Source organism: Cynocephalus volans, chromosome 6 (genome assembly GCF_027409185.1).
Source record: "Cynocephalus volans isolate mCynVol1 chromosome 6, mCynVol1.pri, whole genome shotgun sequence".
In the NCBI taxonomy this organism is placed as follows: domain Eukaryota; kingdom Metazoa; phylum Chordata; class Mammalia; order Dermoptera; family Cynocephalidae; genus Cynocephalus; species Cynocephalus volans.
This window is the reverse complement of record NC_084465.1, coordinates 86,662,718-86,677,615: the sequence shown is the minus strand read 5'-3', so window position 1 is coordinate 86,677,615 and position 14,898 is coordinate 86,662,718. Positions and strand designations below refer to the sequence as shown.

Genomic DNA, 14,898 nt, shown 5'->3' with positions numbered 1-14,898 from the left:
ATATGATTATCTCAATAGATGCAGAAAAAGCATTCAACAAAATTCAACATCCCTTCACGATAAAGGCTCTCAGCAAATTAGATATAGATGGAAAGTATCTCAACACAATAAAAGCCAATACAACAAACCAATCACCAATATCATCCTAAATGGAGAAAAGCTGAAAGCTTTTCCCTTAAGAACAGGAACAAGATAAGGATGCCCATTCTCACCATTCCTATCTAACATAGTATTAGAAGTACTAGCAAGAGCATTAATACAAGAGAAAGAATAAAGGACATCCAGATTGGAAAGGATGAAGTCACACTGTCCTTGTTTGCAGATGACATGATCCTATATATAGAAAAACCTAAAGACTCTACCAAAAAATTACTAGAGCTGATAGACAATTTCAGTAATGTTGCAGGATACAAAATCAGCATGCAAAAGTCAGTAACATTTTTATATTCCAATAATAAACTGGCAAAAAAAGAAATCAAGAAAGCAAGCCCATTTACAATAGTCACCAAAAAAAATAAAAGACCTAGGAATCAATTTAACCAAGGAGGTAAAAGATCTCTACAACAAGAACTGCCAAATACTATTAAAAGAAATTATAGAGCACACCAAAGGTGGAAAGACATACCATACCATACTCTTGGATTGGAAGAATTAACATTATGAAAATGTCCATACTACCCAAAGCAATCTACAGATTCAATGCAATCTCCATCAAAATACCAATGACATTCTTCACAAAAATAGAAAAAACAATCCTAACATTCATTTGGAACAAAAAAAGACCACAAATAGCCAAAGCAATCCTGAGTAAAAAGAAATTAAGCCAGAGGCATAACACTTACCTGACTTCAAATTATACTTCAAAGCTATAGTAAACAAAACAGCATAGTACTGGCATAAAAACAGACACTCAGACCACGGGAACAGAACAGAGAACCCAGAAACCAACCCACATACTTACAGCCAACCGATCTTTGACAAAGGCAAAAAGAACACACATTGGAGAGAAGACCGCCTCTTCAACAAATGGTGCCAGGAAAATTGGAAATCCATATGCAGAGAATTAAACAAGACATGTACTTCTCACCATGTACCAAAATCAACTCAAAATGGATTAAAGACTTAAACATAAGACCTAAAACCATAAAACTACTAAAAGAAAACATAGGGGAAACACTCCAGGAAATAGGATTGGGCAAAGACTTTATGAATAAGACCCCAAAAGCACAAGCAAAAAAAGAAAAAATAAACAAATGGGATTTTATCAAATTAAAAAGCTTCTGCACAGCAAAGAAAAAAATCAACAGAGCAGAAAGACAACCTACAGAATGGGAGAAAATATTTGCAAACCATACATCCAACAAGGGACTAATATCCGGAACATACAAGAAACTCAAACAACTTCACAGTACAAAAAAATAAATAATCCAATTAAAAAATAGGGAAAGGAGCTGGACAAACATTGTTCAAAGGAAGACATACAAATGGCCAACAGGAACATGAGAAAATGCTCAATGTCACTAATCATCAGGGAAATGCAAATCAAAATTACACTGAGATATCATCTCACCCCAGTTAGACTGGCCATTATTAAAAAGACAATAACAAATGCTTTCAAGGATGTGGAGAAAGGGGAACTCTTCTACACTGTTGGTGGTACTGTAAATTAGTGCAGCCATTATGGAAAACAGTATAGAGGTTTCTCAAACAACTACATATAAAACAACCATATGGTCCAGCATTCTGACTTCTGGGTATATACCCCCAGGAATGGAAATCATCATGTCAAAGGGATACCTGCACTCCCATGTTCATCACGGTTCCATTTACAATAGCCAAGACAAAGAACTCACCTAAATGCCCATCAACAGATGACTGGATAAGGAAAAGGTGGTATATATACACTACTCAGCCATAAAAAAAGAATGAAATCCTGCCATTTGCAACAACATGGATGAGCTTGGAGAAAATTATGTTAAGCGAAACAAGCCAGGCATAGAAAGAGAAATACCACATGTCCTCACCCACAAGTGGGTACTAAGGAAGAAAGGGGGAAAGAAAGGCAAGACCGATCAATTGACCACAATACTACATTGAACTTTCAGGAGAGAACAAATCTATGGTTACTAGAGGTGGGAAAAAGGGAGGGAGGGAGGGGGTTAGGAAGAAATTGGGTAAGATGCACAAAGAATAATTACGATTTGTAATAATGAAGATGCCAATAATATTGACTTGATCTTCACATATCATACACAAATACGATAGTCAACATGGTACCCCAAAAATATGTCTAATCAATTATGCTTCAGTTAAAAAAATAAAATAAAAATTAAATTCAAAAAATAAATAAGTAAATAAAATAAAATTCAGTTCACACAAAGTTTTTCCCAGTCTGAGAAACAACAGTAAGGCAGCAATTTAGCTCAGGAACAGAGTTCAACTTCCAGTACCCTCAGGAACTCTCCCCCAATCCAGGAATTATTCACTGGACAGCAAATTAGCTCCAGGGCAGTGCTTTAGTGATTGTGGTTTCTATTAACACATCACAAAACAGGAAAAAGAACACAGACCAGAGACAAAGTTCTGATATTGGGCAGTAAGGGTCTAACACCACCAAAGAGTGCCTATTAAACCTGAAAGAGTTAGCCATCTTCTCAAATGTGCAGGCATCAACATAAAGACACAAAGATCAAGAAAAAACATAGAAATATGACACCAACAAAGGAAACCAACAAAGTGCTACCAATGAACCCAGTAGAACAGCAGATTTATATTAGAAGAACAGCAGATTTATAACAGCAAAAATATCAGACTGAGAATTCAGGATTATCCTCTTAAAGATGTTCAGGGAGTCACAAGAAAATACAGATAGAAAATTAAATATTTGGGAAAAAATCCAGGAGCAGAACAAGAAACTTGACAAAGAAATAAGAACCAATTAAAAAAACACAATTAGAAATTCAAGAAATAAAGAACATGTTATCTGAATTGAAAAGCTCAATACAAAGCTTCAGCAGCAGACTTGATCAAACAGAGTAAAGAATTAGTGAGCTCAAAGACAGAACACACAAAATTATCCAATCAGAAGAGCAAAAAGAATGAGAAAAAATGAAACAGAATTGCACCAATTGTGGGACTCCTTCAAGTGAAATAACCTCTGCATAACTGGTGATCCACAGGAGATGAAAAAGGAAGAGATTTAGAAAGCATATTTAAGGAAATAATGGTTGAAAATTTCCCAAATACGGAGAAAGATGACAGCATCCAGCTACAGGAAGCTCAGAGGTCATCAATCAAATTCAACCCAAAAAACACCCCAAGGCACATCATTAATACAAACTAAAGACAAAGAAAGAATACTGAAAGCAACAAGAGAAAAGAAACACACAACATTCAACAGAGCCCCCATACAGCTCTCAGTGGATTTCTCAGTAGAAACTCTACTGGCCAGGAGAGAGTGGGATGATACATTCAAAGTGCTGAAGAAAAAAGACTGTCAACCAAGAATTCTGTACTTGGCAAAACTAACCTTCAAATACAAAAGAAAAATAAAGTCTTTCCCAGACCAACAAAAGCTAACGGAATTCATCAACACTAGACCTGCCTAGTGTTGAAGGAAGAAATGGTAAAGAGAGCTCTTCAAGCTGAAAGAAGACAACACTAAAGTATAACAAAAAAAAATCTGAAGGTACCAAACTCACTAGTAAAGTAAATACACATTCTTAGAATACTCCACTGTTGTACAGGTGATGATTAAACCACTTACCTCCTTACTATTAAGACTAAAGGACAAACACAACAAGATAATAACAAATCCAGTAACCATGTGAGATAGGTAGGAAATATTAAAAGTAGTAACCAGAAACAACAAAATGTCAAAAAGCAAGGGGGAATGATGACAAGGCATAGAATTGGCTTTGCTTTTTTCCTTTTTCTCAGTGATCAAAGCTAAGCTGTTATTAGTTTAAAATAATCTCTTATAACTATAACATCTCTTTTTGTAAGCCTTGTGGTAACCATAAACAAAAACCTATAACAGACATACTAAAAATAATAGTGAGAAACCAAAATATACTAGAGAGAACGACTTAATCACAAGGGAAGACGGTAAGAGCAGAAAAAGGGATCTACAAAACAATCAGAAAAAAAGTAACAAAATGGCAAGTCCCTGTATATAGATAATTCTAAATGTAAATGGATTAAATTTCCCAATTAAAAATACAGAGTGCCCAAATGAATTATAAAATCAGAACCAACAATATGCTACCTACAAGAAACTCACTTCACCTATAAGGACACACAATGATTGAAAGTGAAGAGATGCAAATGGAAATCAAAAAAGACCAGAACAGTCACTGCATAACGATAAAGGAATCGATTCTATGAAAAGATATAACAATTCTAAACATACGCCCACCCAATTCTGGAGTACCCAGATATGTAAAGCAAATACTACTTGGCCTAATGGGAGAAATAGACTCCAACACAATAATAGTTGGGGACATTAATACCTTTCAGCAAAGGACAGATCATCAGACTGAAAATTTGAAAATTAACCAAGAAACATCAGAGTTAACCTCCACTCTAGACCAATTAGACCAAATGAACATTTATAGAACATTTCATCCAACAGCTTCAGAATATACATTTTTCTCAGCAGCTCATGGAACATTCTCTAAGACAGACCATATTTTAGGTCACAAAAGAAGTCTCAAAAAATGTTTAAAACCTGAAATCATACCAACTATGATTCTGTCCAAGCACACTGGAATGAAACCTGAAATCAGTAACAAAAGTTACACTAGAAACTGTATAAATACATGGAAATTAAACAACATGCTCCTAAACAATGAATAATTCAAAGAAGAAATCAAAAAGGAAATTTTTAAATTTCTTACAATGAAAATGAAAACACAACATACCAGAACCTATACAATACAGCAAAAGCGGCTCTATGAGGGAAGTTTATAGCAATAAATGCCTACAGAAAAAGGAAGAAAGACTTCACATAAACAACCCAACATTACACCTTAAGGAATTAGAAAAACAAGAACAAATCATACCAAAAACTAGTGGAAGTTAAGAAATAACAAAGATTAGAGCAGAAATAAATAAATTAGAGATTTAAAATATACAAAAGATCAATAAAACAAAGAGTTGATTTTTTTGAAAAGATAAAATTAATAAATCTTTAGCTAGGCTAATGAAGACTAAAAAGAAGACTCAAAATCAAAAACAAAAAAGGAAACATTACAACTGATAGCACAGAAATACAAAGGATCATAAGAGACTATTACAAAAAACTATACACTAACAAACTGGAATACCTCGAAGAAATGGATAAATTTCTAGACACATACAACTTATCAAGATTGAAGCACGAAGAATTAGAAAACAGACCAATATTGAGTAATGAGATTGAAGCAGTAGTAAAAAGTCTCATAACAAAGAACACCCCAGGACTAGAAGGCTTCATTGCCAACTAATAACAGTTTTTCTCAAACTCTTCTGAAAAACAGAAGACAAAGGAATACTTCCAAACTCACTCCATGAGACCAGCATAACCCTCATCCCAAACCAGAAAAAGACAAAAAAGAAAACTATAGACCAATATCCCTAATGAATATAGATGCAAAAATCCTCAACAAAATACTAGTGGATCAAATCCAACAACACATTAAAAAGATCATTCACCATGATCAAGTGTGATTCATCCCAGGGATGAAAAGACGGTTCGACATACACAATCCAATTAAACAATGGGCAAAGGACCTGAACAGACATTTCTGAAAGAAGACATACAAATGGCAAACAAGCACATGAAAAAATGCTCAAAATCACTAATCATCAGGGAAATGCAAATTATAACCACAATGAGATTATCACCTCACTCCAGTTAGAATAACTATTTTCAACAAATAACAAATGCTGACAAAGATGCAGAGAAAAAGGAACTCTCTGACATTATCAGTAAGAATGTAAATTGTTACAACCATTGTGAAAAACAGCATGGAGATTCCTCAGAGAACTAAAAATAGATCTACCTTTCCACCCAGCTATCACACTACTAGGTATATACCCAAAGGAAATGAAATCAAAAAGACACCTGTACTCCCATGTTCACTGCAACATTATTCACAATAGCCAAGAGATGGAATCCACCTAAATGCCCATCAACAAACGAATGGATTTAAAAACTGTGATATATACACAATGGAATATATTTCTACTGGACCGTGCTAGCCTAGAAAATCTTACTTAAGCTAATAAATGATGTTCTTATATAATGAGCTTAAACGTGTAATTTATCATCCAACCTGGGGGCACTAATGAGCGTGGCACGGGTGCTATTAAAACAGAGACAATGAGCACAGAATCAGAACATGTGGGTATCCTGTAGAAAATAAGTATATAAGCAAAGACACAAATTTTTCACAAGTTTTCTATGATTATCACCCTTCCACACGTTTTCTATATATTTAAGAACTCTTCATTAATCATATTCTTCTATAACTTTTCTTCTCTTAAATTCTATTTCCCACATTACCAACTGATACCACCCCCACAAAAAGGAGTTCCCATGCTATAGGAAGTATAGAGAAATGTAATTCTCTTCCCTCCCATATCATGTACAGTTCACAAAATCAAAAATAAGTAAGTAATTGTGTGCATTACAGGGATTCATATTCTTAAATTCTGGAACATAAGTACTTTGGTGCTTTGCTTTTTAAAACTGACTAAATTTACCTGACTGGCAGCCGGCCAGAAGAAAAGTAGAAATGTTTCATTAGTGCTTCCAATTTTATAATGAGAAAAATATCATATCTCAAATTCAAATTTAAGCCGTTAGAAAAAAATGACAGGTTTTAAATTTTATCTTCCAAGAAACAATCTTGTAAAAGACCCCTAGATGGGGCTATAACTTCACAAATACAGTACAATAGTCAGAATCTTCTGCAATTTATGCATCCTAGAATGTTGGTATTAAATTGAGTGTAATTCTGAAATCACAATCTTACTGGTTTCCTTTTTTATTTTTTTAACTTGGTGTATTATGAGCATACTATTCATAACTCAGGTAAAGTCCCAGCTGTAGTCATTTGTCTTCTGCTAAATAATTCAATAAAAATTAGGCACTGATAATGATAATGATAAATATATTTATTCCTGGGTTTTCGTTTTTGTTCGGGAGGACTGGAGTAAAGGGAAGAGAAGAAATCAACCAGGTGGCTATTTACCTGGGCCCAAAATGTTACCGCATCTTCTACGTGACTTCCAACCACATCTTCAACTGAAACCAAATCATAATGCAAGGAAAATTAGAAACAAATCAATATCACCTAGCTCTTACACCCCAAAATAATTTTAATGTCAGTACCTTCACAGTAATGTACATTTTCATCCATTTGGACAATTCCTGAAAAACTAAAACAATACTTTAAATTAGTTTACAATAATCCACCCGTTAATTAACAATGCATAAAACTAAAACACCTAATGTTCTAATTCTTAAAAGTATGTTTTGTCTGAAAAGTTAATTTAAAATTCAAACCCTATATTAAAAATGGCCTCAGATATTTTCTTCAATAATCTTTTTTTTTTTTGAGTATACCATAGTTTGCAATTTTATCATACATAATCTCTACCTTTAAAATTGTCTCTTTAGCCAAACTTTTACAAATTTGCACTGAAGTGGGTAATTCATGAAGTGGACATTTTGCTCGTTTACATAAATCAATATTTTGGAACAATGTGCATATTCTTTCCAAAAAAATTAATGCTCTGACAAAACAAGGGTAAGACTTCCATCAGGTAAACAAAGAGAAACACAACAAGTAATAGAACAAATGCTTCAGACTGGGAATCAATTTTATTTAAAAAGCACAGTGGATACTACTTTTGAAGATACCCTGTAATTAAAGACTGCAACATAAATCAAATTTTGCCCATTACTTCAAAAATAATTCTCATTACATAATACTATACCAACTACAACACAGTTCTATGTTGTACTACTACCTTATAATTTTATCCTTAATATATTAGAATATTGCACTTTCCATTCATAAATATTGAAGAGAAATATGTTTTTAAGAGTTTTAAAAGTTATCCAAGAATACCACTATACCAAAGTTTTAAATGCTCTCTCAACTTATGGAAAGGGAAAAGTTATTAACTTATTCATCAGAAAGAAAAAAAAGTTCATAAAATTTTAAAATTTTATTCTTCTGATTTTTCTTTACAGCTTAATTTTTTTTTTTTTTTCAAATACGCTAAGGGACATTAAAATGCCTTCAAAACAAGAATTCTTTAACATTGGTCAAAAAGTAGTTTTTAAATGGAATTCACCAAAAAGTTGTAAACTCAAGTTGGAATGTGTTTAGGCAGATTATGTATTTCCTTGGAAGACATTAAGTCTTAAACGTGGTAAAAATGAAATTGTTTACTTTGGAAATCCCACCACTTACTCTAAGCATCTTTCTAGAACAGTTTTAAAATCTTATTTTAAAATGATTTTCCCCCTATGATTATGAAGGAACTGATGCTGTACCCACTTCCTGCAAACGCAGATTACCAAATGGTGCGCCCAAATCTCCACTTCAAGACCATTATTTGGAACAAGTGGGTACAGGGAGCTCTTTGACACTTTATCAGGGATTTTGAAGTTCAAATGACACAGAACTTGCAGGAAGGGAAGGAGATAATTCCACCCCCGCACACTCCTGCGTATCCTGAGAAATCTAGGGCCCGAGTTATTTGCAAGCTGATTTCGCCTTGGGTGCCACACTCAAAAATTGGGGTGCCTGTCACCCCTTAGCAGTGGCGGGCTCATCTGTGGCGACGGATGGCCAAGAAATGGACCTCGTCAGGGGCCTGGAGACCTAAGACACAACAATCGACGAAAATGCGAGCTTGAAGCTGCCACCATGGCCCTTACCACAAGGACTACTACTGACCTCACACCTTTCTCCATGTATGCTGTAGGAACGTGATCCCGGCCCCACCTGCCGTGCCTCAGCCCTCCACCGGCCACCACCTCTAGACCGCGACCCCGCAAAGGCTTACCGCGCCTGCTTCCGTCGCTCAGGCTCCATACTGCGCTTGCGCACTGCGTGCTGCAACATCAGCATTTGGCGGGATCCGTAGCAGAGTCACGTGGCCGCCGAGGCTCGGGTCTAGGGCGAGGCTCACCGGAGGGGGCCTGCGCTGGCTTCTTCCTCCTGCAGGCTGAGAGCAGCGCACTGAGGTTGCACACTGGGGATTTCTTGGCACGGACTCCGCAGGAGCAGGCCAATGGCTGCTTCTTTTTACGAGGTTTCAGTCAATGACGTCAGACGGTCACGTGAGATTTTGTGGTCTTTACTACGTTGTGCACAGGAATTTAAATTTTAGAACACCTGGATTAGAAGAATCCCAACATTCTTCTTATGCAGCGTAAAAGAGAAAATGACTTTGGCATATAAAAATGTGCTTTTCAGATTAGTAGCTTCACAAGCATTTCTCAACCCAACCTTAGCATATGCCTCTAACACTGCAGCTTTTTCTCCCGACTTGAGGGTGGGGGGAGATTAATGTAGCTTGGCTATCCAGTTATATATAGGCAGATATTATACTTTGTGACAAACACAGTTGAAAAAATATCTCCAATTAATCGTTAACAGCTTGATTGAGATATAATTAACATACAGTGAACTGCAGATATCAAAAGTGTGCAATTTAAGAGCAAACACTCTTTGATTTGATTCCAAAATCACCCCCACAATCAAGAAAAACTTTTTCCTCACCCTGAAAAGTTTCCTCATGTCCATTTAAAATAACTGGCTCCAAGGATGCAGAGAAAAAGGAACCCTCATACACTGTTGGTGGGACTGCAAAATGGTGCAGCTTTTATGGAAAATGGTATGGAGGTTCCTCAAACAATTACATGTAGATCTATCATATGACCCAGCTATTCCACTGCTGGGACTATACCCAGAGGAATGGAAATCATCATGAGGAAGGGATACTTGTACTCCAATGTTTATTGCAGCACCATTTTTTTTTTTTTTTTTTTTTTTGTGACCGGTAAGGGGATTGCAACCCTTGGCTTGGTGTCATCCGCACCACACTCAGCCAGTGAGTGCACCGGCCATCCCTATGTAGGATCTGAACCCGTGGCCGGAGTGCCACTGTGCTCCCAGTGCTGCACTCTCCCTAGTGAGCCACGGGGTCGGCCCTGCAGCACTATTTACAACAACTAAGAGTTGGAACCAGCTCAAATGTCCATCATCAGATGAGTAGATAAGGAAACTGGTATGTCTACACAATGGAATTCTACTCAGCTATAAAAGAGAATGAAATACTGCCATTCACAACAACATGGATGGACTTAGAGAAAACTATATTAAGTGAAACAAGTCAGGCACAGAAAGAGAAATATCACATGTTCTTACTTATTTGTGGGAGCTAAAAATAAATAAATAAACACACAAAGGGGGGGGAAGAAGACACACCAATCACAATTCTTTGAATTTGTTAAGGCAAGTGAACAGATATGATGGGGGAGAGGGGAGAGAGGGAGGGAGGGAAGAAGAACGGGTAAAGGGTCATGAAAATCCACTACAATGTATATTGAGAAGTTAAAATACAAATAAATACCTGGCTCCCTCCACCTACCTTTCTGCTTTCTGTCACCTTACATTAGTTTGCATTTTCTAGAATTTGATACTAATAGAAGCATACAGTATGAATGGTTTATCTGGCTGCTTCCTATATATCAATAGTTTGTTGTTTTTTATTGCTGATACTATTCCATTTCATAAATATCACAGTTTATCTACATTTTGATAGACATTGGGACTGTTTCCAGTTTGGGTTTGTTTCAAACAAAGCTGCTATTGTGTACAAGTCTTTATGTGGACATACGCTTTCTTTTCTCCTGGGTTAATACCTAGGAATGTAATGGCTAGGTCATAGAGTTGTGTTTGTTAAAGAAAAGCCAGACTGTTTTACAAAGTAGTTGTACTACGTTATATTCCCACCAGCAGTGTTTAAAAGTTCCAGGTGTTCTGTAACCTCACCATCACTTGATATGGTCAGAGATTTTAAGTTTAAATATTTATGCATAGTTAGGTCTTCTTATGGTTTTAATTTGCATTTATTTCTCTATATACTAACAATGTTGAGTATATTTTTATCTATTCTCCATCCATATATGTTCTTAGATGAAATGTCTGTTCAGATATTTTTCTCATTTTTTAACTAGGCTGTTTTATTATTGAGTTTTGACTGTTTTTTACATACTATAGATACAACTTCTTCAGATTTGCAAATATTTTCTCCCAGTCTATGGCTGTCTTTTCATTCTCTGAAAAAAGGATATTTCAAAGAGCAGAAGTTCTTAATTTTGATGAAGTCCAATCTATGAGTTTCATCCTACAAATCATGCTTTTGTGTTGCATCTAAGAAATCTCTGGCTGACCCAGTTCACAAAACTTTTCTCCTAAATTTTCTCCTATAAGTTTTACAAGTTTGGGCTTTAACTTTAGATCCAGAATCCTATTCATAAGATGTGAAACATGAATCAAAGTTCATTTTTTTGCATATGGATATTCAATTTTTCCAGCACCATTTATTAAATATCAGTTGACCGTGTGTGCGGCTTTTTCTGGATTCTCTAAATTTGCTAAAGAAAACAAATAGTAATAGAACAGTCTTAATTGCTATAGTTTACAGTAAACCTTAAAGACTGGTACTATGAGCCTTTCAACATTGTTCTTTTTCAGTTGTTTTAGATTTGCAGTGTGTGAATTATAGAATTAACTTGTAGATGTCTACACACACACACACACACACACACACACACACAGCCTGCTGAGATTTTGATTGGATTGCATTTCTATACATCAATTTGAGGAGAACTGACAACTATATTGAGTCTTCTGATCCTTGAACATAGTCTATATTTCCATTTATTTACTTAGGTCTTCTTTTATATCTCTGAGCAATGTTTTGTACTTTTCAATATAAAGGTTTTGCACATCTCTTGTCTAATTCATCCCTAAGGGTTTCATTTTTTTATGCTGTTGTAAATGATATTTTCTTAATTTCAATTTCTGTGTTTTGTTGTTAGTATATAGAAATATAATTTTTGCACATTGATCATATTTACTACATCTTTGCAAATTCACTTATTATTTTTAGTGGTAGGTTTTTTTAGATTTAACAGAATTTTCTATGCAGATGATCATGTAATATTCAAATAAAAACTGTTTTACTTTCTCCTTTCCAATCTGGATTTCTTTTATTTCTCCTTATTTTGCCTTATTGCAATGATTAGAGCCTCCAGTACAATATTGAATAGAAGTGCTGAGAGCAGACACCCTTGCCATGTTCCTAATCTTAGGAGGAAAGCATTTTCCTTTCACTGTTAAGTATGATGTTAACTGTGTGTTTTTAGTAGATACCTTTTAAAAGACTGAAGAAGTTTCTTTCTATCCCTAGATTGTTGAGTTTTTATCATGACGTGCATTGAATTTTGTCAAATACTTCTACATATATTGAGATAATCATGTGGTTCCTTTTTAGTTTGTTAATACTAATTAATTTTTAAATGTTAAACCAACCATGCATTCCTGGGATAAAACCCACCTAGTCATGATGTATTATCCTTTTTATATGTTCTTTATTAGATTTGCTAAAATTGGTAAGAATTTTTGCATCTATCTTCAAGAGAAATATTGGTCTGAAATTTTCTTTTCTTGTAATGTCTGTCTGATTTTGATATCAGAGGAATGCTGAATAAGTTGTAAAGATTTCCCAACTTAAATTTTCTGGAAAAGTCTGTATGCAATTGATACTCTGTTCCTTAAATATTTGGTAAAATTCACAGTGCAGCCATCTGGGCCTGGAATTTTCTCTGTGGGAAGGTTTATAACTACAAATTCAATTTCTTTAACAGATATAGAGCTAATCAATTTATCTAATTATTTTTGAGTGAACTTGATAGTTTGCATCTGTATTATAAATTTTTTAAACTTTGCATTTTCCTGATGCCTCAATATCCCCACAAACAGGCCGTGAGCACCCCCACCCCCCACCTTGGCCAAGCAAGCAGGCTCACCAGTGTGATACGGCTGGTCCCTACCACAAGTTCCCCTTCTTGCCCTCCTCTGACTGTGACCGAGTGACATTCAAAAGCGCCAATGAAATCCCCTCACACCTTTCATTTGTGTCCTCCACTTTGACCCCTAGTAAAGGCACTTACCCGTGGGTTCTCACTCTTTCAGCTGCCCACCTGCTTGGCTGAGCACACTTCCTCAGCATTCGCTCCTCCCATGCAGCCCCGAGTGGCATGCCGTGCCTCCCTGCTCTAGGACCTGTATTATAAGCCCTTTAATTCCATATGCCTCTCTGAAATTTCCACAACCAAATGGAATGATTCTTAAAGATCCCACAGGGGGACTTACTTTTCCCATTTGCAATACAGTGATTCTCAAGGAATTTTTCCACTTCATCTGTCGAAATAATTGGCATAAAGTTGTTTATAATATTCCCTTGTACTCTACAATATCTGTAGAATAGCAATGTCACCACTCTCATTCCTAACATTGGTAATTTGTGTCTTCTCTCTCTCTCTCTCTCTCTCTCTCTCTCTCACTGATCAGTCAGGCTAGAGGTTTATCAATTTTATTAGTCTCAAAAAAAACCTTTCGTTTTACTGATTTTCTCTATTGCTTTTCTGTTTTCAGTTTATGCTCTGTTCTTTATTATTTCCTTTTTCCCTTTATTTTAATTCACATTTGCTCTTATTTTTCTAGTTCCTTAAGGTAAAGACTGAGGTCACTGATTTGAAATCTTTCTTCTTGACTGATACAGGCATTTGGTGATACAAATTTCCCTCTAAGTACTGCTTTCGCTGCATCCCACAAGTATCATGCTGTGTTTTCATCCTCATCCAATTAAAAGTACTTTTATTCCTTTTTTTCCTTTGACCATGTGTTATATAACTTTAAAATATTTGGAGGTTTTCCAGATATCTTGGTTACTGATTTCTAATTTAATTCCATTGTGGTCAGAGGACATACTTTATGATCTAAGTCATCTTAAAAGTATTGACACTTGTTCTATGACCTAGAATATGGTCAATTTTAGTAAATGCTCCATTTGCATTTTTTAAAAAATGCGTACTCTTGGGCCAAGCCCGTGGCGCACTCGGGAGAGTGCGGTGCTGGGAGCGCAGCAACGCTCCCGCCGCAGGTTCGGATCCTGTATAGGAATGGCTGGTGCACTCACTGACTGAGTACCGGTCACGAAAAAGACAAAAAAAAAAAAAAAAAAATGGGTACTCTGCTGTTGTTGGTTTGAATGTTCTACAAAGGTCAATTAGATCAAGTTGTTTAATAGTGTTGTTCAAGTCTTCTATATTGTTACTGATTTTATGTGTACATGACCCATTGGTCAAGGGACGCTCCTAGGTCATTAACTATCTTGCAGTCTGAGAAGCCCTGGGCAAAGAAGCAAGAGCTATCAGTGTAGGCCCAGGAGTTCTGTCAGCTTCAAGGTATAGCTATCCCAGTTATATATACTTAATTAAAGGACTGTAGAAATAAAGAATAGGACCAAACCCATTTTACTATGGGATGGGCTTTGGCCAGGACTCCACTTATCACTGGGCTTCCACAAAACCTTATTCTATCTAGTAAGACCAGTAGACCACAATGGTGTTTTGAGTCCTCTGGGGTCCACGTCAGCTCAGACCTTGTGTCCAGCAGTCCTTGGTTGAAAAATCTGAGTATTCCTCTTTCTCCACTGTATAGTTACCCCAGTAAATCATGGTGAATTACTTCCCCTTTGAGGAAGGATCAGAGGTATAGTTATCAAACGTATTTGAGAATCTCTTCAGAGACCTGGGCTCTC

General features: G+C 35.9%; 1 protein-coding gene across 2 annotated transcripts in view; it reads right to left on the bottom strand.

Moving 5' to 3' along the window:
• Positions 1–7,421, bottom strand: part of STK31 (serine/threonine kinase 31) — a 90,335-nt gene extending 82,914 nt beyond the window's left edge. Inside the window, exons 1-2 of one of the 2 annotated variants that reach the window (XM_063100826.1) lie at positions 7,379–7,421; positions 7,239–7,291 (exon numbers count right to left, since the gene is read on the bottom strand). In XM_063100826.1, the coding sequence (XP_062956896.1) occupies positions 7,239–7,291; positions 7,379–7,406 (81 nt within the window). In that variant the 5' untranslated portion in view covers positions 7,407–7,421. The remainder of the gene's footprint in view (positions 1–7,238; positions 7,292–7,378) is intronic. The other variant, XM_063100827.1, reaches the window with a different exon arrangement.
• Positions 7,422–14,898: the final 7,477 nt, after the last annotated feature.